Genomic DNA, 27,835 nt, shown 5'->3' on the forward strand with positions numbered 1-27,835 from the left:
TTTCAACAATTTCAACAATTTTACAGTTCATATAAGGAAATCAGTCAATTGAAATATGTCTGTTAGGCTCTAATCTATGGATTTCACATGACTGAATAAGGTGCCAAGCCATGGGTGGGCCTGGGAGGGCATAGGCCCACCCACTGGGGAGCCAATCAGAATACTTTTTTCCCCACAAAAGGGCTTTATTACAGACAGAAATACTCCCCAGTTTCATCAGCTGTCCGGGTGGCTGGTCTTAGACAATCCCGCAGGTGAAGAAGCCGGATATGGAGATCCCTTGACTTTTTCCGCATTTTGTTGTTACAAAGTGGGATTTTTTTACCCCCTTTTTTCTCCCCAATTTTGTGGTATCCAATTGGTAGTAGTTAGTCTTGTCTCATCGTTGTAACTCCCATACGGACTCGGGAGAGGCTAAGGTCGAGAGCCATGCGTCAACCTAACCAAGCCGCACTGCTTTTTGACACAATGCCCATCCGACCCAGAAGCCAGCCGCACCAATGTGTCAGAGGAAACACCGTACACCTGGCGACCTGGTCAGCGTGCACTGCGCCCGGCCTGCCACAGGAGTCGCTAGTGCGCAATGAGACAAGGATATCCCTGCCGGCCAAACCCTCCCTAACCCGGACGAAGCTGGGCCAATTGTGTGCGGCATGGGCCTCCCAGTCACGGCTGCTTGTGACAGAGCCTGGGCTCAAACCCAGAATCTCGCCACCCGGGAGGCCTAATTGTAATTTTTTGTCAATGATCTACAAAAGACTGTCAAAGTGGGGGGAAGGGGGATTCTAACATTTGTAAACAAAGAAATAATATGAATAATAAAACACTAATATATATTTATTAGATAAGTATTCAACCCCCTGAGTCAGTACACATTAGAATCACCTTTGGCAGTGATTACAGCTGTGGGTCTTTCTGGATAAGTCTCAAAGAGCTTTCTACACCTGGATTGTACAACATTTTCCAATTTATTATTTTCAAAATTCATGTTGGTTGTTGATCATTGCTAGACAACCATTTTCAGCTCTTGCCATTAGATTTTGAAGCAGATTTAAGTCCAAACGTAACTTAGCCACTCAGGAACATTCACTATCTTTTTGGTTAGCAACTCCATTGGAGATTTGACCTTTTTAAGTGTTTTAGGTTATTGTCCTGCTGAAAGGTGAATTCCATCTTCCAGTGTCTGGTGGAAAGGTTTCCCCCTCAAACCAGGTTTCCCTCTAGGAAAATGCCGTGTCTGACGTTTTTTATTCTTTTTGGAATAGAAATATTCCAAAACATGCATCCTGTATGCAACAAGGCACTAAAGTAATACTGCAAAAAAACTGCAAAGGAATACACTTTTTTGGCCTAACTGCAAAGCCTTAATGTATGGGGAAAACAAAACACATCACTGAGTAACTGTCTCATTTTCAAGCATGGTGGTGGCTGCATCATGGTATGGGTATGCTTGACATCGGCAAATACTGTGAAGGTTTTTAGGATAAAAAGAAAAGCGATGGTGCTAAGGACAGGCAAAATCCTAGAGGAAAATCTGCTTCAGTCTGCTTTACACCAAACACTGCAAGAGGAATTTATCTTTCAAAAGGACAATAACCTACAACACAAGGCCAAATCTACATTGGAGTTGCTTACCAAGAAGACAGTGAATGTTCCTGAGTGGCCAAGCTACAGTTTTGACTTGAATCTGCTTGAAAATCTATGGCAAGACGTGAACATTGCTGTCAAGCCATGATCCCCAACATCTTGACAGAGTTTGAATAATTTAAAAAAGAATAATGGGCAAATATTGGTGTGCAATGCTCTTAGAGACTCACAGCTGTCATCGCTGCCAAAGGAGTGATTCTAACATGTATTGACTCAGAGGTGAATACTTATCTAAGGAACATAAGTGTTTTATGTTCAAATAATTTGTAAAAAAATATAATTATTTCTTTCACTTTGACATTAGAGTATTTTCTGTAGATCATTGGCAACAACAAAAAAAAGAAACCTTTGTAACACAATAAAATGTGAAGAAATCCAAAGGGGGTGAATACTTATGATACCCACTGTACATCTAATCATGTAGAAGAGCAGAAGCTTAGATTTTGCACGCTCTTAGGTTAAGTTTGCCGTAGGTACTGCTTATTTTATTGGAGAACATGCTAAACTGATCCAAGATCAGTATTTAGGGGCAACTTCACCTTAGAATGACTTGCTTTACTCAACTAAGGAAGATGAACCAGTGCCGACTTGTTGACAGTTAGGATCTGACTGCCATATTTGATCTCTCGCTGTCCAGGTGGCAATTGAGGCCCAAGGCATGGAGTCCCTGATCGCGGCCAAGCCGGACGAAGGCGAGGAGGACCTGGAGTCCTTCGCTGGGATGTCGGCTCTGCTTTTCGACGTCCAGCTGCGACCTGTGACCTTCTTCAAGGGCTACAGTGACCTCATGTCCAAGATGTTCTCCATGTCCGGCGAGCCCATGAACGTGGTAAAGGGCCTGATCCTGCTCACTGACCACTCTCAGGTTGGCATCCTTAAATCAATTAATCAACCAATCAGTCAATCGATCAATCAAACTTTATTTAGAGTGTATTTTTTTAATGACACCCCACAAATAAAATGTTCTACTGTATCATATAAAGTCGCTGATATCTCAGACATTTTTAACAATTTTCTTCATATAGACTCAATTAAACTATTATAGGTGTTGGTATCCGCCTAGGCCACATTTTAGTTGTCAGTGCCTTCTTCAGCCACTTGGTTTCAAACCATTCTGACACTAGCACTCACTGGCCCGGACGGGCAAGCAGCTATTGTGATTTTACTCCTGTTTTCTCATTCTCTCTTTCAGGTCATCCAGCTTCAGTCTGGGCTGAAGGCCAATGCCGAGTTCCAGGGTGGCTTGGCCATCGACATCTCAGGAGGCATGGAGGTCAGCCTGTGGTACAGGGAGTCAAAGACCAGCGTCAACAACAGGTAGGGAACCTGGGTTCAATAGTGATGGGCAGGATGATAACAGAAACACTTTTTAAATTTGATCATTCTTCTCATATGTTGCCTGATTGTACTCAGTCATGCTTATCATTGGATAGTTTTTAATAATCATCGCACGATAATGACAAAAGGTTTTTGGTGGGCTCAGATTAGAGAAATAGGCCAAAATTCAATCCAATGCGTGTTATAGAACAACTGAATTTTAAAGGTAAGTTATGCTTAAGCCGACATGCTCAACATTTACAAACTCAATTGGTAATACATGAGGATTGACGTTAAGGGTTGATCTAAAAATGATGACTTCATTTCATACACTGATTCATAGAGCATGTTCGCGAATGGTGATGTGACTATTCTTGTCTCATCAGATATATGTGAAGGTGACATTTAATTCAGCTCTAGAGTAGTTGACTGATTGATGCTTCCTGTTAATGCAAACACAATAGCCATTTCAACCAGAGAATATCAATCAATCAAATGTATTTATGAAGCCATTTTTACATCAGGAAATGTCACAAAGTGCTGTACAGAAACCCAGCCTAAAACCACAAACAGCAGGCAATGCATATGAAGAATAACGGTGGCTAGGAAAAACTCCCTAGAAAGGCCAGAACCGAGGGAGAAACCTAGAGAGGAACCAGGCTCTGAGGGGTGGCCAGTCCTCTTCTGGCTGTGCCGGGTGGAGATTATAACAGTATATGGCCAAGATGTTCAAATGTTCATAGATGACCAGCAGGGTCAGATAATGATAATCAGTGGTTGTAGAGGGTGCAACAGGACAGCACCTCAGGAGTAAATGTAAGTTGGCTTTTCATAGCCGACCATTCAGCAGTAGAGAGAGAGTCCAAAACAGCAGGTCCGGGACAAGGTAGCACATCCAGTGAACAGGTCAGGGTTCAGTTGAAACTAGCCAGGAGGAGAGGAGAGAGGGAATACATAAATTCAAACAGGACACCGGATGAGACAGGAGAAATACTCCAGATATAAGACTGATCCTAGCCTCCCGACACATAAACTATTGCAGCATAAATACTGGAGGCTGAGACAGGAGCAGTCGGAAGACACTGTGGCCCTGTCTGACGATACTCCCGGACAGGGCCAAACAGGCAGGATATAACCCCACCCACTTTGCCAAAGCACAGCCCCCACACCACTAGAGGGATATCTTCAACCACCAACCTACTACCCTGAGACAAGGCCGTGTATAGCCCACGAAGATCTCAGCCATGGCACGAACGCGAGGGGGGCGCCAACCCGGACAGGGTCAGTGACTCAACCCACTCAAGTGATTCATGGAAGTGCACCAGTAAGCCAGTGACTCAGCCCCCATAATAGGGTTTGAGGCAGAGAATCCCAGTGGAGAGAGGGGAACCGGCCAGGCAGAGACAGCAAGGGCGGTTCGTCGCTCCAGTGCCTTTCTGTTCACCTTCACACCCCTGGGCCAGACTACAGTCAATCATAGTACCTACTGAAGAGATGAATCTTCAATAAACACTTAAAGTCGAGACCGAGTCTACGTCTCTCACATGGATAGGCAGACCATTCCATAAAAATGGAGCTCTATATGAGAAAGCCCTGCCTCTAGCTGTTTGCTTAGAAATTCTAGGACAGTAAGGAGGTCTGCGTCTTGTGACCGTAGTGTACGTGTAGGTATGTAGGGATGCGCTTGTTATGTTCAAAATAGGAGAAGGCCAAGTACAGGAAGCTGCTCTTTCAGTAGTTTAGTTGGAATAGGGTCCAGTATGCAGCTTGAAGGTTTAGAGGCCAAGAGATATAGGATTCAAAAACTTGAGTGTCTCCCTTGATCTTAGGCCTGGCATTGTTTTGCAGACTCAGGACAACTAAGCTTTGGAGAAATACGCAGATTTAAATAGGAGTCTGTCATTTGCTTTCTAATGATCATGATCTGTGGCAGCGAGTAGGTCCGGAGACATGTTGGACAAAACCCACTGAGTCGATGATGGCTCCAAAAGCCTTTCGGAGTGGGTCTGTGGACTTTCCCATGAAATGTGCTGTCGTAAATGTTAGGAACACCTCTGCCTTTGCGGGATGCGCGGGGGATATGGTCACTAGTGTAACCAGGAGGTGAGGCCTCATTTAAGACAGTAAATTCATCATGCTTAAGCACCCCTCCAGCTAGGATGGAGTTCGTCACTCCTCAGCAGGCCAGGCTTGGTCCTGTTTGAGGGTGAGTCCCAGAAAGGGGGCCAAATATCTACAAATTCTATCTTTTGGGAGGGGCAGAAAACAGTTTTCAACCAGCGATTGAGTTGTGAGACTGCTGTAGAGCTCATCACTCGCCCTAACTGATCAAGTAGATAAATGTGTGACATTATCCAGTGATTAAAATGGAGATGGAATTGTTAGAATCTAGATGGGTGCTTTACAGTTCCAAGACTTTACAGGAATCAGGGCCGGATTTTAGTACATGTACACCTTTTCCTTCGCACGCCTTTCCTACGCACTTCTCAGATGTTGGTATTCAGACTTACCTGGTGTGTAAACAGGCTTTGTAGGCTTGGTTCCCTTTTGTGCGCCGAATCAATTTGAACACTCCCGCTGGCCAACAGATTTTATCTTGGTGTTTTCATTCAATAGGGTTTTCAGTACATTTATCTAAAGCCATCCCTTTAAATTTGGTGTACTTTTTTTAATTAGAATTTTCTCGACAGACTCAGTAGAATATATGGCAAGATCGGTTCAGAGTATTAGGGATCAATGAAAGAAAACCATGTAAATACACTCATATTCGTGTCCTTTTCAGCACCAATTGGTTGATGAAAGAAATACTCTGATCTTGTATATCACTTAGGGTTAGGAAAGTATTTATGAATAATACAAAAGAAATGGTTTGAAGAGTCTGTTACGCACAATATATTGGTGATTCATCCTGAAAGTTGGCATATTCAATTCCTGATCCCTGAAATATTGGAAGGTGAGAAAAGTGTAGAATTGGGGTTGAACAGTAGTTGTAAAAATCTACCCTAATAATTCTCACTAATCATGGAACTGTGATGAAGACGGTCCAGTCATCGTGAGCCAAGCTCCAGGTTTTAACTGCTGGTTTGCGTTCCAGAATGATTAAAATAGGCTACATGTCCCAAATTATTGCACAACTTGTAATATGTTAGCTTAATATATTTATTTAACTTTATTTAACTAGGCAAGTCAGTTAAGAACAAATTCTTATTTATGTAAATGATCCACTATTGCCAGCGGTCCTCAGGAACAGCCACGCTAATGTGACACAGAAAAGATGGGTAAACTAACGATGTAATGGAATGATACAAAAGGTAAGAAAACTAATACTAAAGTCAGTGACCGTTATAAATGTATGTAGGTATATCTGATGGTGGCTACCGATAGTGGCTAATATTTTACACAATACAAATTGTAAAAAATACAGTGAAAGGTATATTATAATTGAAACATTCTTGAAATCATAAATCAACTCAGTAGGTTTGGCACTATACTGTCATTTGCTCATGGCTACAGAAGCCTATAGCTAGGTCTCCAAATTTCATCCTAAGTTTAAGGCCAGCATTTCATCAACTTCACTGGGGAAAGGTGATATGTTGATATGCTTCAGTTTGCTGCCATATGACTGGTTTTGCATTTGTCTCCAGCATTCATAAGGTAAAATATATCAAAAACAATTGTAATTTATATTTACAATCCACTTATCCAAATGGTTTACTAATTTACCTAGCTCCATTGCATGGACAATGGTGTTAATTCTTTCTGAAAAAATAAATTGGATGTTCCACATGGAACCGACAGATTCCTCAACCTTATTCATCATTTCATCGCGTATAAAGGTGGTGGAATTATGAGGGAGTAAAGGTCAGAATACAGTGTAGACACACCTCCGCCACACCTTCATTTCTTTGATCTTAACCTCAAACGAATAACGGGTGAATAGCATGCTATTCTAATGCTAATCCTCATTTAAAGGTTGGAACACTCATAGAGAGGAAAGTGCATAAAGGGGAATTAGGTTCCATTTAAACACGCTTAACTCTGGTCGGAATTCCCCATCAAAGCATCTCAGACTAGGATCAGGTCTCCTCTGTCCATGTTGTAATCTTATTCAAAAAGGCAAAACTGATCATAGATCAGCAATCCTACCATGAGGCATTTAATTCCAGTGCTTGAATCACCTATTTGAGCCTAATGGTCTTGTCTCGACAATGTCAAGTTGTTTTGTCTAGTCAAAATGATGTTACCCAAGATCTGATTTGGTTGGTCTGATCTTAGTGCCATTGGGATTGTTCCTTCAAATATACTAGTTGAAGAAATGACATTTGCTCGATTCATGACTTCCTAAACGTGGAACACTGATCCAGATACTGTAGATAGACTTCTGCTGCTTTCTTGGTCTTTGTTTTGCAATGGCATTTTAGGTGGCATTCTGTGTTGGGTCAAAGTCAACGAGGGGAATGGCAGAGGCAGGTGTATGGATCAGGGGCAGTCGTAATGTACCTCCTCTCCTCTGATAATAGACCAGCAGGCTATCTATAGGAACAGAACAAACATCTTTGCCAAGGCATGCTTCGACAGACAGACAGACCTCTGTCTACCATCAGTCACCACCTGTTCATTTTATGTTGAGTCAAAAGGCATTTTACTGGTCAAAGACTTGCAAAATGCAATTGAATCTTAATTTGAGAAAATGAACAATTTATTCTCATCCACCCATGAGTTTTTGTAATTGTGTCTATTTTCAGGGGAGCCATGGTGGTGACTGGGAATGTGACCGTGGACATGGACTTTGTGCGCACTGGGATGGAGGTGAGCTTTGAGACAGAGGCTTCTCTAGACTTTATCACCACGGTCCAGTTCTCGGAGTACCCTTTCCTGGTGTGCATGCAGATGGACAAGACCACCTTCCCCTTCAGGTAGGCCAGGGCTAAGACCAATTGCAGCCTAGTGAATTCTACATTGTATTTTCAGTGAATTATGAATGAGTTAATGGCTTATTATAATTCCACTCTGAGCTGTCTCTGATTACATAGCTCATGAATTGACATAGTCCCTTATTGCAGTGAGTCCCTAACAAAATACGAGAGCCTGCCATCGGGGAAGAGCTACGTGTCACGCAGGGGCCACAAGCAGCTGTTGCCTGGCTCAGAGTTCCCACTCCACCAGGAGAACTCCAACATGTGCAAGAGGGTGTTTGACTCAGACTGGTAGTCTTCTCTGGGTCAATCCATCGGTAAGAAGATGGAAGATCTTTTGCAGAGTGTAGAGTTATGGATCAACAACTCTATTTTGTTATTACGTCACAGTGTAAACAGTGTGTTGTATGAGGCGGATAAATGGATGCTAGCTAGTTAAGATATGACCATTGTAAAATGTGTGCCTTTTTTGTTGATCTGATTGGAAAATGGGCAACATTTTTCACCGCTTTACGTCGGAGTTCAGTTTACTGAAAAATTGCTAACTAGAGGCTAACTTGTTAGCTGTTTACTACTATTTATCTCCCTTTCGATCCCACAACACAATGCGTTATTTACAGTGTGACAATAGTGAAATAAGGTTATTCTTTTAATGAGTCCTACTTGAAATTCTGTCTGGAGAGTTATTTATTATTATTTTTTAAAGCTATCCAGGAACACCTACTGTATCGCACCACAGGCAAAAAACATGAAATTGATTTTTTTTGTTTTTGTTTTTACAACATAAACATGTTTTTATTTCAAATCAGGAATTTCTCTGGTGACTTTATGAATTTGTTTGCATATCTATTTATATGGGTAGATGAGTACCACATTATGTGGTATATACCCAATATAGCTATGTGATACAACACCATATTCACCTATGTAAATATGGTACATAGCTTTGGTGAGTTGATGCTATAGTTGAATTTGCTGTAATTTACATAAATGCTCACATTACACAGTTTCTAGTTTGTGGATGTGGTTTCCATGGCTACAGAGATTGAATTACACTAAAGTCATTGCGTAACAATGTAATCATTACTTGATTCACTCTGTAACAAGCTTGAAGGAGCTGTTACATGAGACCAGATAACACAGGGTTAATTTATTTAATTAATTTCTATAATTTGAATTTATGGATGTTAAACATGTATATCAATAGGAAAATGTATGAAGAATTTATTTACATTTGTAATTGGGCCTATTTACATAATTTGGTCCTGTATCCCTAAGAAATGTGACTTAGTATTATAATTATTACATTAAACCTTTGATATATATTTTTTTGTACCGTAGTTTGAGATCAGTTTGTTAGGTTTGTACTTGACCAACAACAAAGAGTGCACTGGAACCACTATGCCCCATTGGCTTGTAAGTGTATAAGAAATTGTACATACAGTATGCAGTGCTTTTCTGGCATTACACTAGTGTGTATGTGTAAGATTATTTTCAAAAAAGATATGAAAAACAATTTCCATTCTGGTTGTCTTTTGACCTTTCCCACTAATATTACTGACCTGCACTTGGCCGTTGTGCCTACTTGGTTAAGCTAAGAACACTGGCTTACCTGACATGTCTTTTAGTTAATAATAGATTTTCTGTGTGGCTTCTTCAGGTTGACAATTTTAACGCATGTCAATCATAGTAGAAAGTTATGGGAAGAAGTACAGTACATAAGGGATATTTACAGATAGTGCCTTCAGAAAGTATTCATACCCCTTGATTTATTCCACATTTTGTTGTTACAGACAGAATTAAGAATGGATTAAATATTTTTCTCTCACCCATCTACACACCCCATAATGACAAAGTGAAAACCTGTTTTAAAACATTTTTGCAAATGTATTGAAAATGAAATATAAATTATCAAATCTACATAAGTATTCATGCCCCTTTGCTCTGACACGTCAAATTGAGCACCAATGCATCCAATTTCCTTTGACCATACTTGAGATGTCACTACAACTTGATTGGAGCCCACCAGAAACTATACCATGAACTCCAAGGAACTGTCTGTAGATCTGCAAGATGATAGAATTGTGATGAGGCATATATCTGGGGTAGAAAACCATGTATATAGTTTCCAAAAGCACAGTGGTCTCCATCATTGGGAAATTGAAAAAATATGGAACTACCCAGACTTTGCCTAGAGCTGGCCATCCGACCAAACTGAGCAACCGGACAAGAAGGACCTTGGTCATGGAGGTGACCAAGAACCAAATGACAACTCTGACAGAACTAGAGAGTGCTTTGGCAGAGAAGGAAGAACCTGCCAGAAAACACGACCGTCTCTGCAGCACTTCACCAATCTGGACTTTATGGGGGAGTGGCCAAGCCGAAGCCACTCCTGTGAAAAAGGCATGTGAAATACTCCGAGCATAAGGCAAAAGATTCTGTGGTCTGATGAGACAAATACTACGCTGTGGCCTGAATGCAAAGCACTATGTCTGGAGAAAACCAGGCACAGCTCATCACCCATCTAACACCAACCCTAATGTGAAGCATGGGGATGCTTTTCAGGGGCAGAGACTGGCAAGGCTAGAGGGAACAAATAACGGAGCCAAGTACAGGAAAATCCTTAATGAGAACCAGCCTCAGAGTGCAAAGGAAGATTACAGGCAAGGCAATGCTGGAATGGCTTCAGAACAAGAATGTGAAAGTCCTTGAGTGGCCCAGCCAAAGCTCCCCTGTTAACAGAGCTTGAGAAAATCTGCAAGGAAGAATGGGAGAAATTCAGGCTTTAACACAACAAAATGTGGAATAAGTCAATAGGTAGGAATACTTTCTGAAGGCAATGTATGTTTACAGGATATGGTTAGAAAGTAATTTCACAAGCCTATTAACGTTGCACTTTAGTAATGATTTATAGTATAAAAAACATAAAATGTGGGAAACCAAGTCCTGTTATGTTTTTTACACTTTGTGTTGATGGCATTTAGCATAAGCAAAGTATGTCATCCAGGGGAGAGCATTGATTCTGGATGCCTAATTGACCCCTAACCCCTACAGACTCAGTCTTGTCAATCTGAGATATAAGCATCATGTAAATCACTTCATCTTGTCTTATGATTGGCTGGGTGGAAATGTCGCCATATCACCTCCACCTATCCAATCCTGTCAGATCTACGGAGTGGCTAGGGATTAAGGGCCAGGGGTTGATTTGGAAATCAGCATGATATGAGAGTGAGTGAGTGTGTGAAGGAGCACTGAATGAGTAGTGCACCCATTTGCTGACCGGGGTGAGTCAATAAATCGTGTCTGGCCTTGTGTCACAGTTGTGACATCAGAGCCCCCGGTTGGCATCCAAGCACAACAAGAGGGCCTTATAGGAGATTCTTTAGGAAGTACAGAGAGCAGCTGGGAGCGAGGGGTTGTCTGCCAGTCTCACTGCCTCCATGGCAACGATGTAAACACACCAGCAAACTGTCAGGTTGAACTTAAGCCCAGGCCGGGTGAGGTTTCAGGGCCATCAGAAAGCTAACCTTGCACCCTTTGGCAGACTCCAACACTTTTATGTGTCTCTCCAAGTAAATCAATTTGCTCCTCTTGTTTTTCTCGGGATGCATTTTTTCAGGAGCAGATTCAGTAGAGCAGAAAGTTGCTGGAAAGGGTTGGGGGGACATCATATTACCAGCAACAGAAATTATACGAATTGACCAGAAAAACACTGGTTGGGACACCACTTAGTGTGTTTAAAGATAGCTGTGATTCCAAACGCTTTGATCACTGTCAGTATGTTATGGAAGTACCTTAGCAAAGAAAAATGGACACAAGCAAGACAACCATGGTGAGCAACATACGCAACAGACAATGTTAATTAGCTTGCAATTTGATTTATTCCAAACACTTATAGGCTTTTGGGCCTACAGCGTGTTCTTTTCACCTCAGTCTACTTGTCATATTTCATCACCATCACCTTGCAAGTGCAAACATGGCACTGCTTCATCTAACAAACTCTGCATTGACCTCCCGGTCTCGTGCTCCTTCTTAGGCCGCCATCTTAAGTACGTAAAGCATAATACTTTCACAATACATACATAATGTCCCTTTTGTATGACTGTCTTGCAGACACCAAGGCTAATGTAGCCACTCAATCATAATAGCGCCGTTCTTTCTCATGCATTCATTCACGTACATTTCTCCCATCGCAAAATGACTTCCCCATCAGTCTTTCATTCTTTTCAACATCTTTCAAAAAGCAAGCATTTACACAGAATGTTTCTTTCATTGGGCATCAGGGAACATGAAAGCAAGTAGATTTATGGGCTTTGGGAGGGATGTTGTGCTTAGGTGAAGCTGTAAACTGAGATTTCTTATTCAATGACTCATAATTTATGCTACAGTGTGTCTGGGTAGTTCTTTACTAAATTATGTTATCACTTTGACTAAGCTTAACATATATCATGTCAAATCATGACTGTTCATGTTAGTGACAAATTATAACTCAGTAAGTTATGAAATGCTAACATCAGCTAAGTTGAGCTAAAATGTAATGTAACTTTTCAGAAATGGACATACAATGAAGAGACATAAAGGTAATGACAGTGTAATGACATATTTCTGTTGTAGTCAGCTAGACTAGAACATCTAACATTACCAAATTAAATACACATATTTACACAGTGCCTTCATACAGTATTTATAACCCTTGACTTATTCCACCCTTTCTTCTGTTACAGACAGAATTCAAAATTGATTAAATAGATGTTTTTTTCTCACCCATCTACACACTTAATGACAAAGTGAAAACATGGTTTATGAAATGTTTGCTAATTTATTGAAAATGAAATAAAGAAATATCTCATTTACATAAATATTCACACCCCTGAGTCAATACTTTGTAGAAGCACTTTTGGCAGCAATTACAGCTGTGAGTCTTTCTATGTAAGCCTCTAAGAGTTTCCACACCTGGATTGTGCAACATGTTCCCATTATTATTTTTAAAAGTATTCAAGCTCTGTCAAATTGATTGTTAATCATTGCTAGACAACCATTTTGAGGTCTTGCCATAGATTTTGACCTAGATTTAAGTCAAAACTGTAACTCGGCCAGTCAGGAACATTCACTGTCTTCTTGGTAAGCAACTCCAGTGTAGATTTGGCTTTATGTTTTAGGTTATTGTCATCTGCCAGTGTCTGGTGGGAAGCAGACTGAACCTTTGCTTAGTTCAGTTACGTTTCTTTTTTATCCTGAAAAACTCCCCAGTCCTTAACAATTACCACGATGCAGCCACCACTATGCTTGAAAAGATGGAAAGGGGTACTTAGTAATGTGTTGTATTGGATTTGCCCCAAACATAACACTTTGTATTCAGGACCTAAAGTGAACTGCTTTGCCACATTTTTTACAGTATTACTTTAGTGCCTTGTTGGAATATTTTTATTTTGTACAGGCTTCCTTCTTTTCACTCTGTTAATTAGGTTAGTATTGTGGAGTAACTACAATGTTGATTATCCATTTTATCCTATCACAGCCATTCAACCTTGTAACTGTTTTAAAGTCACCATTGGCATCATGGTAAAATCCCTGACCGGTTTCCTTCCTCTCCGGCAACAGAGTTAGGAAGGAAGCCTGTATCTTTGTAGTGACTGAGTATATTGATACACCATCCAAAGTGTAATTAATAACTTCACCATGCTCAAAGGGATATTCAATGTCAGATTTTTTTACCCATCTACCAATAGGTGCCCTTCTTTGCGAGATATTGGGAAAACTCCATGTTCTGTGTTTCCAATTCACTGCTCGACTGAGGGACCTTACACAAAATTGTATGTGTGGTGTACAGAGAGGATGTAGTCATTAAAAAAGTAATGTTAAACACTGTTATTGCACACAGAGTGAGCCCATGCAATTGGAAAAAAATGAAATAGTAAACATTTCTAAAAACATTATTCCACTTTGACATTATTGGGTATTGTATGTGACACAAAACCTCAATTTAACCAATTTTAAATGCAGGCTGTAACACAACAAAAATGTTGGAAAAGTCAATCGTTTCTGAAGGCACTGTAAGTAGTGTGAATGTACTGTTCAGAAAAATGTGCTACTTTGTGTCAGAATTCAATTAGACTACATTCTAGTATTCAACAATTCATCAGGATAATGTGTAACGAATTTCCTTTTGAAGGACAAGAAACATCATCAACCAATTTTCAACTGTTATAGTATGCACTGCTATTGGTTGGTGAATAAAATAATTTAGCTGGCCTGCCAAGTACACAAACGTGCCCAACAGCAATTACAAACCCTTAAGAAGGAAATTCAGTTTACATACCACAGTATATGAACCATTTCATAAAAACCAACAACACAAGACATGATATGTCAAAAAAAAATACATTGTCTTCTTTGGTTTGACATTTTGAAAGGTTTCATGTTTGACGTTTGAATCCAAATGTTTGCATGATGAAGGTGAAATACTATAAGTCAATTTAATACATCCTTTTGTAACAGGTGAACATTTTCTAAATGTTATAGAGCCATGGCCCAGTGGGTTGTACTGTGACTATACTTACTTTTACAGTGGAATCAACTCATAGGGTACTTTTTTTATACAGTATGTTGTCACGGACGGAAAACTCAAATATATTTTTTTACACAATTCAGGTTCATAGACTGACCAGCAGCTCCACATACCTTGTATGTATGTTCAAATTTGTAAAACAAGAAAAACAGCAACCTACAGTATGCATATTCAAAAATGAAGAAAGCACCATTGCACTAAGCATGAGCGTCTATTGTTGCACTGCATAATTGTTCATAAGGAAATAACAAGATTAGTGTTTTTAATTTGATTTCAAATCATAACCTGAAATGACTGAATTGAAATTTGAATTCAACCCAACCCTGGTCCTGATTGAATATGAATATAAGCATTATTTACAATTGGCATTCAGAATTATTCTAAAATTATTCAGAATGGGCATGAATTGGCAGTATCCATTATATTTGAAATAATTGCCATTTAAGAAAAGGATCAAAGGGAAAGACAATTCCTTTCCCGTTTCTGTTTACAAGTAGGCAACCACAAAAACATTGTGAAAACTGAAATAAAAAATACTCATGTATGAATGAATGATTGACTGATGCATTTCTAATGTATCTGAGCTCTCTGTATTCTACTTCTATGCCATCTTTCTATCGCTGAAGTAGCACGCCAGCCTGTTGTCTGTTCACATAATGCATAATACCTCACAATTACTAAACACCTACAGTGCACACAGGCACCATATCATTGTCCTCTTACACATGAGTGTAAAAGTTAGCCAAAACCTATAGAGGAAGTTATCCCCTAAAATGTCTCAACTATAGCTGGCTCCCCTAAGCCTAAAGCTACTTGGGAAATGTTTGCCTCAAATACACTATATAGCCAACCTCTGACCCTGAACAACCACTAAATATGTGGCAGGTCCCAGGGCTCCAGCTTTTCTCGGCAACACAGTGTGTTTCTCTTAAGTCTATCCTCATATTATTTGCATACAAAGAGAGTGCCACACGAATGTCAAATAAAAGCACATCAAATCACACAATGCAATAACTGTGTGGCCATTACCTGCAAAATTAGGAAACAATGGGTGCAGCTAGTTCAGAGAGAGAGAGAAAAAATAATTCTACTTCTACAGGTCACCTAACAGCCAAGAGAAAAAGGAAACGCGTCAGTTCAGAGAATAAAAAAAATCCCTTGTTAAAAATCCTTCGTGGGTTGGATTTTGAATTTATATGATGCATTAAATTGGAATTGACCCACGTGCAAATGCAAATGTTTTCCAATGTATGGTGTAATAGGGTCTACTGATGTCTATTGTCTACTGATTATATCTACTGATTAAATATTTTGGTTGGGGCAATCACACCCGCGCACGCACCCGCGCGCGTGTGACTTTTATGGGCCTTCCATTTAAATCGAAATCTTTACTTATTCTCCCATGAATTATAGAAGCTTGAACATTGTATGCTACTGTATGATGAATGATAGTGTTTGCTGCAATATATTTTTTTCAACAATAACTGCGAGAAACAAAACACATCTTGTTCTGAATTCCTGCTTCACAGGAAGGGAAACATGCTGAATTCATGGTTTGTGGACCCAATAAAGTGTCTAAAATGTTGAATCTTAATAGGAAAACAGTCATTATTTCCTTTTGAATCACAATATTGCAGTGCCTGAATCCAAATGCTTTTGAACAAAAAGGGATGGTCTGTAATCTAAATACAGATCCGAAAGCAGTCTTACAAAGCAATTAGTTACCTTACAAACAAGTAGTAGGCATAGCTTTACAGATACAGACAGATGCTGCAATGACCACCGGCAGGATAGAGTTGGATGGGGCGGTGATGGTGGCAGGTGGTTGGGCTTGGAAACATGGTGGGTTCAGGTTGAATTTGGTGGATGGGTGCGAAGAAGGGTGTGAGAAGATGACCATGAAATATCTACTTATCACTGGACAGGCTCCCCAAGAAGCACTCCTGTGTAGAAAAACAACAAAGGATTGTGGTCAGGACACATGTTATAAAACGTAATCAGGTTAAGGGTCAATTTGAAAAGGCTTGAATTTGTTTTTGTTTTCTTGGCAAACCTCACACACAATATTTTGACCACATCCACTTTTGCAACAACGGTTCAGTGAATTTAACACTCACATTAACTATTATACCTGTGTGATACTAATTAGTCAAGAAATTGTATTCAGAGGCTAATTCAGTGGCCTTGTGATTAGAGTGTCCTCCCTGACATTGGTTTGGGGTTCAAACCCCGGTGAGTCATAGCAAAGAAAAGAAAATGGGACCCCATGCTTGGCACTTGACATTAAGGAGATGAATTTGGGGTAAGGCCCGGTGATATACTAGCATTCTGTCCAGATGTACTTACATCAAGCTACTTCACACTACAGAAACAGGAGATGGGCTGTTCTGGCTTGGACAAGGTTTTTTAAGGTTATTTAATTGTATTGACTCAACTATTGACAAAGTGACAGGACACCATTATGTTAGCTTTAGGGACGTCTTTATGAAGATAAAACCAGATATTTTACACAGAGCATTGTGCGTGCTGTTGTACAGTGGTTCCCAACCAGGGGTACTAGGACCTGGCCTATCTACAGGGGGTACTTGAGAAGACTCATGAGACCATAGGCCTACAGGTAAAATGCACATGAGGGGGTACTTCTAGGGTACTCCAGGCAGAGCAACAGAAAAAATACTCCAGGTACAGTAACCAAAAAAGGTTGGGATCCACTGCTGTAGTGGATTTTGCCACAACAATAACATTGTACTAGCATGCTGTTATTTAAGTGATAATGCCCTTGAAGTCGGTGTTTGGAGGATATATTGGCATGGGTGTTGTCAGGCCTGAGACAAAGTATTATAATTTTTATACAACGGGTTACCAACATGTTCAAATAATGATTTACATATTTTCGTTTAAAAGTGATTTTGGTTCATTTATTCATGCTAAACTCAGCAAAAAAAGAAACATCCTCTCACTGTCAACTACGTTTATTTTCACTTGTGCAAACTTTTAACATGTAAATATTCATATGAACATAACAAGATTCAACATTTAAGACATAAACTGAACAATTTCCACAGACATGTGACCAACAGAAATTGAATATTGTGTCTCTGAACAAAGGGGGCTGAGATCTGGGCTCTTCACTGGCCATGGCAGAACACTGACATTCCTGTCTTGCTGGAAATCACGCACAGAAAGAGAAGTATGGCTGGTGGCATTGTCATGCTGGAGGGTCATGTCAGGATGAGCCTGCAGAAAGGGTACCACATGAGGGAGGAGGATGTCGTCCCTGTAACGCACAGTGTTGAGATTGCCTGCAATGACAACAAGCTCAGTCTGATGATGCTGTGACACACAGCCCCAGACCATGACGGACCCTCCACCTCCAAATTGATCCCGCTCCAGAGTACAGGCCTCGGTGTAACGCTCATTCCTTTGATGATAAGCGCGAATCCGACCATCACCCCTGGTGAGACAAAACCGCGACTCGTCAGTGAAAAGCACTTTTTGCTGTCTGGTCCAACGACTGTGGGTTTGTGCCCATAGGCGACATTGTTGCCGGTGATTTCTGATGAGAACCTGCCTTACAACAGGCTACAAGCCCTCAGTCCAGGTTATCATAGCTTATTGCTGACGGTCTGAGCACTGATGGAGGGATTGTGCGTTCCTGGTGCAACTACGGTAGTTGTTATTGCCATCCTGTACCTGTCCCAAAGGTGTGATGTTCAGATGTACCGATAATTGATGATGCAATTACAAAGCAACTACTAAATTAACTTATAATATAAAACAACATTATTACTTGAGTAATTACAGCGTTATTACATAGGTCTAACATTTCATATAAAGTGTTACCCTTTTGACAAGGTCAAAATATTTGGTGTGAGGTTTTGTGTGGTGTTATTATACAGGAATAAGAGCAACTTAATGTAAAGTGTGACCATTAAAAGATACAGTAAAACGTAGTAAAAGTATATTGTCCCTTTATGTAAGAGCTGGAGGTCAGCACCACTCCACCTCCCCTTTTTGGAGAGAGGGGCGACCTATAAAAAGTTTAACCTGCTGCAGCCTCGCTCACCCACCTATTCTCCCCCTCCCCCCAGCATTTGATCTCTCCCAGCAGCTGTCCTCCTCCTGCCTCAGCACAACAAATACTTTACATTGCCTGACCTTTTCTCTCCCGTCGCTATCCCAGCCGTGCCCAATGCTACAACTCAACCCCATCTGACTCCCCTGCCACTGACCCAGCTGACATGTATCCCTCACGCAATTGTCTCAATACACCGACGTGTGTGTGTGTGTGTGTGTGTGTGTGCGTGCGTGCGTGCGTGCGTGCGTGCTTGCGTGCGTGTGTGTGTGTGTGTGTGCGTGCGTGCGTGCGTGCGTGCTTGCGTGCGTGTGTGTGTGTGAAAGAGAAGATGAGGACAGAAGGGGTAGGAGAGGGTGCATAGAGGTGAAGAATTATGAATTGATTTTGAGTTTCAATATATCCACAAATGTCAATACACAAAGGACAGTGCCAATGGAAATCTCCATTCACATATATGATCAATTTAATATTGAGGAACCCAAATTACATAAATGTAATTAAGTTAAATGTAGACGTAATTCATAAAATTGTGTGAAATAAATATTCAACATTTAAACTGTATTTTGTCACACTAACCAGGTTTCCATCCAACGTTTTTATGCCCTTAAAGTACATGCCGGACAAAAATGTCATGACAGGCCTGATGGAAACTTTAAATTTGTCATAAACTTTCCAAATGTCGACAAAACAAAATACGATAGACAAGGTGGGATTTTTTTGTGCCTGTAAAATTAATAATGCAATAAATGGCAGTAAAAACGCTCTTATATGCAAATATTTACAGTGCCTTGTGAAAGTATTCGGCCCCCTTGAACTTTGCGACCTTTTGCCACATTTCAGGCTTCAAACATAAAGATATAAAACTGTATTTTTTTGTGAAGAATCAACAACAAGTGGGACACAATCATGAAGTGGAACGACATTTATTGGATATTTCAAACTTTTTTAACAAATCAAAAACTGAAAAATTGGGCGTGCAAAATTATTCAGCCCCCTTAAATTAATACTTTGTAGCGCCACCTTTTGCTGCGATTACAGCTGTAAGTCGCTTGGGGTATGTCTCTATCAGTTTTGCACATCGAGAGACTGAAATTTTTTCCCATTCCTCCTTGCAAAACAGCTCGAGCTCAGTGAGGTTGGATGGAGAGCATTTGTGAACAGCAGTTTTCAGTTCTTTCCACAGATTCTCGATTGGATTCAGGTCTGGACTTTGACTTGGCCATTCTAACACCTGGATATGTTTATTATTGAACCATTCCATTGTAGATTTTGCTTTATGTTTTGGATCATTGTCTTGTTGGAAGACCAATCTCCGTCCCAGTCTCAGGTCTTTTGCAGACTCCATCAGGTTTTCTTCCAGAATGGTCCTGTATTGGGCTCCATCCATCTTCCCATCAATTTTAACCATCTTCCCTGTCCCTGCTGAAGAAAAGCAGGCCCAAACCATGATGCTGCCACCACCATGTTTGACAGTGGGGATGGTGTGTTCAGCTGTGTTGCTTTTACGCCAAACATAACGTTTTGCATTGTTGCCAAAAAGTTCAATTTTGGTTTCATCTGACCAGAGCACCTTCTTCCACATGTTTGGTGTGTCTCCCAGGTGGCTTGTGGCAAACTTTAAACAACACTTTTTATGGATATCTTTAAGAAATGGCTTTCTTCTTGCCACTCTTCCATAAAGGCCAGATTTGTGCAATATACGACTGATTGTTGTCCTATGGTCAGAGTCTCCCACCTCAGCTGTAGATCTCTGCAGTTCATCCAGAGTGATCATGGGCCTCTTGGCTGCATCTCTGATCAGTCTTCTCCTTGTATGAGCTGAAAGTTTAGAGGGACGGCCAGGTCTTGGTAGATTTGCAGTGGTCTGATACTCCTTCCATTTCAATATTATCGCTTGCACAGTGCTCCTTGGGATGTTTAAAGCTTGGGAAATCTTTTTGTATCCAAATCCGGCTTTAAACTTCTTCACAACAGTATCTCGGACCTGCCTGGTGTGTTCCTTGTTCTTCATGATGCTCTCTGCGCTTTTAACGGACCTCTGAGACTATCACAGTGCAGGTGCATTTATAAGGAGACTTGATTACACACAGGTGGATTGTATTTATCATCATTAGTCATTTAGGTCAACATTGGATCATTCAGAGATCCTCACTGAACTTCTGGAGAGAGTTTGCTGCACTGAAAGTAAAGGGGCTGAATAATTTTGCACGCCCAATTTTTCAGTTTTTGATTTGTTAAAAAAGTTTGAAATATCCAATAAATGTCGTTCCACTTCATGATTGTGTCCCACTTGTTGTTGATTCTTCACCAAAAAATACAGTTTTATATCTTTATGTTTGAAGCCTGAAATGTGGCAAAAGGTCGCAAAGTTCAAGGGGGCCGAATACTTTCGCAAGGCACTGTATATAATAACCATCATATCGAAGTAAACTTGGAGTCACACGATGACATGTTGTGTGGTCCTCCCACTACGACTCCGGAAAACATTCAGTTTATTAGGCCACAGATTAAATAAATGATGATGAACTTCACAGGGTGGTGAAAGTGCAAGGTGGTGAGCTTTATGCTCCTTTCCAATAAATATCGAAGGTCTTATTCTGGTAACATGATGATCGATACTTGGCTGCCATTTGACAAATTAAAATAATCTTGCTCTTTTGACCATAATAATCTCATCATATAATCTGCACATACTTTTATCTGCAACAAGTCAATCTGATGGAAACACATCTCTGGTGGGAAAATGGGCCTATTTTATTTATGCAGATTTTAGAATATTCGCATGAAAATCTGTCAGCCAATTGGATGGAAACCTAGCTAGTGTGGCATTGTATAGCCTATATTGTAGATTACATGTCACTAAACATTTCTACACCTGTTGGATTCGGCGCATGTGGCATATACAATTTGATTTGATTTGATTACTGGCCTACTATTAACATTATTCCAACGTACTGTACTTAAGGATAACACTTTTTTGTGAGTCCTTATAAAATGCTAGTTGTGCATTATTTTACAAGGTTTTAGTGCAGTGATGTTTAACTACAAATAAAAATCGGCATCAGGATAGATAATAATAAGAGCAAAATAAAGAACAGAGTAGCAGCAGCAAATGAGTGTAAAAGTGGGTGAGTGTGCGCGTCTGTGTGTAATGTATGTGTGTGTGTTATGTGTGTGTGCATAGTGTATGTGAATGTGTGTGGGCTTTGTGTGGGAGTGTCAAAGTAGTGAGTGTGCGTAGGGTCAGTGCAAGATACAGTCAGTGGAGATAGTTTTGGTACCATTCATTGACTATTTAGCAATCTGGCTATTCAAATTGCCAGATTTAAGATTATATTGTCCCACCAGTCAATATAATCTTAAACATTACGATTTGCAGGCATGGTTCCCCTGCGCATGCTGAATAAATGTAATTCAACCACTGAAAACTCTCCCACTTGCTGGCCAACTGTAAGGGTTGTCATTGGTGGAAGAAGGAGAGGACCAAAGCACAGTGTGGTTAGTGTTCATCTTTTTAATAAACAACTGAACACTTCAAAAATACAAAACGACAACCGAAGCAGTTCTATCTGGTGTAGACACACAAAGACTGAAAATAACCACCCACAAAACACAAAGGAAAACAGGCTAACTAAATATGGTTCTTAATCAGGGACAACGATAGACAGCTGCCTCTGATTGAGAACCATATCAGGCCAAACACAGAAATACAAAAATATAGAAAAACTAACATAGACTGCCCACCCCAACTCACGCCCTGACCATACTAAATAAAGACAAAACAAAGGAATAAAGGTCAGAACGTGACACCAACAGATTTTCTCCTGGTGTTTTCATTCAATAGGGTTTTCAGTACATTTATCTAAAGCCATCCCTTTAAGTTTGGTGTACGTTTAATTTGAATTTTCTCCACAGACAATATATGTAGTTAACGGTTTCAGAATATTAGGGATCAATGAAAGAAAGTCACGTAGCCCTAAATACACGCATATTTGTCTACTTTTCAGCACCAATTGGTAGATTTAAAATACTTTGGTCTTGTATGTTATCTATTTATTGTCAGGAAAGTATTCATGAGTTTAAAAAAAACAAAACAGGTTTGGAGAGACTTTACGCACTAAATATATTGGTGAGTCAAAATTACAGTGGTTTGATTCAAAGTATACAATGGGGGTTGAACAGTAGTGCTATAAATCTACCCTAATAATACCCACTAATCATGGAACTGTGGTGACAACATTCCAGTTGTCATGAACTCAGCGCCAGGCAAACAAGTTTAAACTGCTACATATGTAGGCTACATGTCCCAAATTACTGCAGAACCTGTAATATATTAGCCTAATATGAGCAACTATTGCTAGCGATCCTCAGGAACAACCACACAAATGTGACAGAGGAAAGAAAGGTAATCTAAGTATGTAATGGAATGATGCAAAATTTAAGGAAATGAACACTAAACTGACAGTTATAAATGTACAGTATGTGGGTATAACTGATGGTGGCTACCGAAAATGGCTAATTGTTTAACATGATACCATTTTTTGTTATACATTAAAAAGTTGAGGCATATAATTAAAACATACTAGAAATCACAAATCAACTCCGTAGGTTTTCCCCTTTAATGTTATTTGTGCATGGCTACAGAAGCCTATAACTTAGGGCTCCAATTTTCATCCTTGCGATTAATAAGGCCAGCATTTCATCAACTTCATTGTGGAAAAGTTGATAAGTGACCCGATTCAGGAAACTAAGCTTATGTTGCGACTTCACAGGAGAGCTGTTTGAATTTAAAATATATATTTTTTAATTGAAATGCACTTTTGGCAGAAATGCCTTCTTGAACATGTGAACATTCATGTGCCTTAATAACAAACTTGTATGCCATCTGTAAATATGAAAATAATTGCTAAATTACGAGCCTTGTTGGTTAAGCCACGGGAAAAGGTAGCAACCTTCCCACTAGCCATTTATGGCTGAGATAATGAGTGGGCTGGACATGCCGAGAGAGGAGTTCGGATTGGTCTGCCATATTGAAGGCGTCTGTCTATTTGAGCTCGTCAGTCTGTGTTGGTAATCCTGTCGAACACTGCTTTTTAAAAACAATATTGTGTAGTGGAGCTGCATAAGTGTTGCTCTCCATTTTCTGGAGGATCAAGTTTTGAAATCAGTGGAATTAGAGTATGATAGCTAAAGAGATGGAGAAAACACCTGTCTCTGGATTACATCTTTAAAACTAAGGGCAACCGTGGTATGACATTCCTAACAGGGAGACGCGTCCATGATGTATGTTGATGTATACAGGTAAGATAGTCTAGCGTTAGCTAGCTACATTTTCAGATATTACACGTTTCTAATTTTGACAGAAAGTGGTTTCATTTCAAGCTAGGCTTGCTCCCTAGCTGACATTATTATTTGTTTCACAGAGCCATTTTCTTTTCTAGTTGAAGCCTAATGTTAGCTAGCTAACACTGGACCTGGTTGGTTAGCTCCTAGCACTGTGGCATTATTGCCACTTTGTTCATTGTTGTTTAACTAGCTAACGCTATCTGGCTAGCACGTTAGCTAACGTTACGTGATGTGGGTGATCTTAAACTTTGTTTACCTAGCTAGGTTAATTATTTACCTAGCTAGATAGTTATATGTCTTACGATAAAATGTACTGTTAGCTAGCTAACGTTAGCTGACTGGCTCCCTAGAGATGTTTGCTTTCCTAGTTAGAGCCTAATGATAGGCATTGTTGGCACTTTGTTCATTGTTGTTTAACTAGCTAACATTAGCTGGCTGGCTCGTTAGCTAACGTTATATGACATGTGTGGTCTTAAACGTTGTTTACCTAGCTAGGTTCATTGTTTACCTGGCTAGCTAACTATATGTCTTTAGCTAAAGTGTACTGTTAGCTAGCTAGTTAACGTTAGCTGGCTGGCTCCCTAGCAGACGTTATTATTAGTTTCCCAGAGCTGTTTGCTTTTCTAGTTAGAGTCTAATGTTAGGCAGTGTTGGCACTTTGTTGATTGTTGTTTAACTAGCTAACATTAGTTGGCTGGCTCGTTAGCTAACGTTATGTGATGTGTGTACAACACCCGTTGAATACGGCCGGTGTCGGTAAACGTCTGCAAAAAAGGGTAATGGAATTGTTGCCAGTAGAGCTGATTAGGCTGTTTTCAAGAGGTAAACAAATCATTGGCCAGAGCATCAAGTGTGCGATCCGAGATCGAAACAAGATGGGTGGGGCAAAATCTTAAGAGGGTGTGAACGATACTGAATGGATGTAGACAAAGAAGAGCTCTTCGCTAAACATTCAAAGGCCATTTTCTCAAAAGTGAGTTTACAAGTTGATCAACTTTTAAAGCAGAATTACTTTCCCATTGTTATTCAAATGCTGTATATGATATAGCATTTTGTAGCTCTGAATCTCTACTTTTATCCAATGTAAAAACTACCATTTCACATTTTACTACATAAGACCATATCCAGGTGGTGAGTCACATGTGTTGATATTCTTCAGTTAGCTGCCATATGACTGTAATTACAGTGCATGGAGAATGGTGCTATTTCTATCGGGAAAAAATTAAGTAGATTTTATTCCACTTGGAACCAACAGGTTGCTCAACGTTATTCATTGTTTAAATCAGCCAATGGTCCATGGAATAACGATCAGCTTAGACAGCATGAGGGCTCTGTTAAAGTACAATTGTTCAGGTCACCTTTATGTGACAAGTGTCAAACCCTGAGAATAAACTTGTAAACACACACTCGTCTCGTACTATGGAAATAGCCCGCCAGTGTGTAATGCAGAGAAAGGGAACTGTCTATCCCGGACCACAAGTCCAACCAGAGCCCACCCAGAGTCGAATTACCCCCGGGGTGTGTCGTAAAACTAGCAGTGTCTATTAGCGCCATTTGTTACGGGCACAACTCAAACATGCTGGCCGACATGACGTAGTACATCAAATCGTCTGCACAAAACCACATGCCTCTAAACGCTGGGCTGGCCCACATCTAGGGACTCAAACATTGACGACCTCGTACCAGCTATTAGATGTCATGTTGTAAAGGAATTATGGGGCCTATTTCAACTGTACAATTGCTAAGGCTTTAAGGAAGGACACGTTACACATTAGAAAGTATGGAACCCTCCATTCCTACAACTACATCAAAACGTTTTTATTTTCAGTCTCTTACTAGAAATGCATTCATTTGAGAGTTCTGAACATGGCATGTGTGTAAATGTAATATTAATCAAAAAGCCCTTTTAATTGAGCTTTATATAATTGCACACAGATTACCAGATATTTACTACAAAATGTAATTGTTAGATGGTACTTATACTTACTTATAGCAATAACCTATGAAGTACACATATGTTACTTCGCCTGTTAAACTCTGAGCAGTTGTTTTGGGCCCTGTACATTTATTTTGTTGAAAATAGAAAGTGATATATCATTTGAAAGCTACAGCCCTTGTCTTTTTGGGAATTGAACTCAAATCTTACTGCTGGCAATTTCATAAGAAACCCTCCACTGTAACAGTTTTCGTCGTCTGAAGAAGAGGAATTGGACCAAAGCACAGCGTGGTAAGTGTTCATGCTTTTTATTGAAACTGAACACTAACAAAAATAACAAAGGGAATAACCGAAACCGAAACCAAAACAGTCCTGTAAGGTGCAAAACACTAAACAGAAAATAACTACCCACAAAAACCATGTGGGAAAAAGCTACCTAAGTATGGTTCCCAATCAGAGACAACGATAGACAGCTGTCCCTGATTGAGAACCATACCTGGCCAAAACAAAGAAATGCAAAAACATAGAAAAAAGAACGTAGAATGTCCACCCAAATCACACCCTGACCAAACCAAAATAGAGACATAAAAAGCTCTCTAAGGTCAGGGTGTGACATGCGCGACACCACCACCCCTACCTCTCCCCATAAAGGCCATAAATCATGACCTATATTCGTAGTATGCAATGTCGTTCAAGTCACCAAAACTGCAAACATTTAGTATGCATGGAAAGGGTATACCTTGATGTTCATTGTAAAAGCAATGCATTTCCTTCTCCACCCACAATACCTTGCATGCATTTATAACAGTATAACTTTCGTGCGTCCCCTCGCCCCTGCCTGGGCTTGAACCAGGGACCCTCTGCACACATCAACAACAGTCACCCACGAAGCATCGTTACCCATCGCTCCACAAAAGCCACGGCCCTTGCAGAGCAAGGGGAACCACTACTTCAAGGTCTCAGAGCGAGTGACGTCACCGATTGAAACGCTATTAGCGCGCACCACCGCTAACTAGCAAGCCATTTCACATCGGTTACACATTCTCCACATGTGCCGTTGATCTATCTCAATTGTTTTACAATAGGGAAAGTGAATTGGAAAATAAGTTAGACATTTCTTCACCTGTCTGTATCTTATTTCAATAAACAATCTCGATACCTTGAAAGGCCTCATTGCTAGGTTCAATTTAAGATGTCAGGCTTGAAAATCCATTCAGCCATTTTGGCACAGTGACTCACTACCCAAACCAGACGCAACCGGTTTAAAGTGGCCAAGAGACATCATGTGATCACATACAGCTATCTAGTGCAGGGGCTGCCAAATTTTTTCACTCAGGCCCCCCTTCCAGCACAGGGGAACATCCCGCTCCCCCCATGCACATGCCACATCTATTTCTATGGGTACAAGCACTGTTCATGACATACTGTAAACTGTTCACACCGATCTTGTTGGCGGAGAGAACATTTTGCAGTTTTAAAATCTTATTTTATGCAATTCTACACATTTTGTCAAGAGGTGTAGAGAAAATGTTGCAGTTTTAAAGCAAATTATCTTGCAATTCTATACATTTTGCCATGTCTAATGTGTATTCATGTGAAATTTGAGTGACTCGAACTTTCCAACAAAATCTATGGGCTGAAAAACCTAGCTAAAAAACTTTAGTTGACATGGGCTATTTTGATCTGGACATTTCTGGAAAGTTATAAATAACTATCTAAGGTATGCAATGACTGACATGACAAGAGGATTCCACTAGTGCATTCTATTGTTACAACATTCAAGAGTAAGTTGAAAAAAAAAAGAACAGCATGGAACCACTGGTCTAGTAGGTAAACTGGGAATCAGACATTCCTATGGGAATTTGTGCATGTTTAGAGAGCCACCATTAGGTTAAAGATCGTAATTTTTTTTAAATAAATAATAATTTTTTAAACAGTAATTGGTTAACATATTTAATTTAAAACCCAGACTCTTAAATGTCTTATTGCCCAACATAGGGACAATTGGAGGGTGGGGGGGTAAATTT

General features: G+C 40.1%; 2 protein-coding genes across 2 annotated transcripts in view; one reads left to right on the forward strand and one right to left on the reverse strand.

Moving 5' to 3' along the window:
• Positions 1-9,205, forward strand: part of LOC139418765 (microsomal triglyceride transfer protein-like) — a 30,707-nt gene extending 21,502 nt beyond the window's left edge. The window contains exons 14-17 of the mRNA XM_071168447.1: positions 2,285-2,512; positions 2,840-2,964; positions 7,710-7,880; positions 8,028-9,205. Coding sequence (XP_071024548.1) covers positions 2,285-2,512; positions 2,840-2,964; positions 7,710-7,880; positions 8,028-8,175 — 672 coding nt within the window. The 3' untranslated portion in view covers positions 8,176-9,205. The remainder of the gene's footprint in view (positions 1-2,284; positions 2,513-2,839; positions 2,965-7,709; positions 7,881-8,027) is intronic.
• Positions 9,206-11,742: 2,537 nt separating this feature from the next.
• The window catches only part of LOC139418766 (uncharacterized protein C4orf54-like), a 28,320-nt gene continuing 12,227 nt past the window's right edge, over positions 11,743-27,835 (reverse strand). Inside the window, exon 2 of the mRNA XM_071168448.1 lies at positions 11,743-16,391. The gene's annotated coding sequence lies outside the window, so the exon portion shown is untranslated. The remainder of the gene's footprint in view (positions 16,392-27,835) is intronic.

This window comes from Oncorhynchus clarkii, chromosome 10 (genome assembly GCF_045791955.1).
Source record: "Oncorhynchus clarkii lewisi isolate Uvic-CL-2024 chromosome 10, UVic_Ocla_1.0, whole genome shotgun sequence".
In the NCBI taxonomy this organism is placed as follows: domain Eukaryota; kingdom Metazoa; phylum Chordata; class Actinopteri; order Salmoniformes; family Salmonidae; genus Oncorhynchus; species Oncorhynchus clarkii.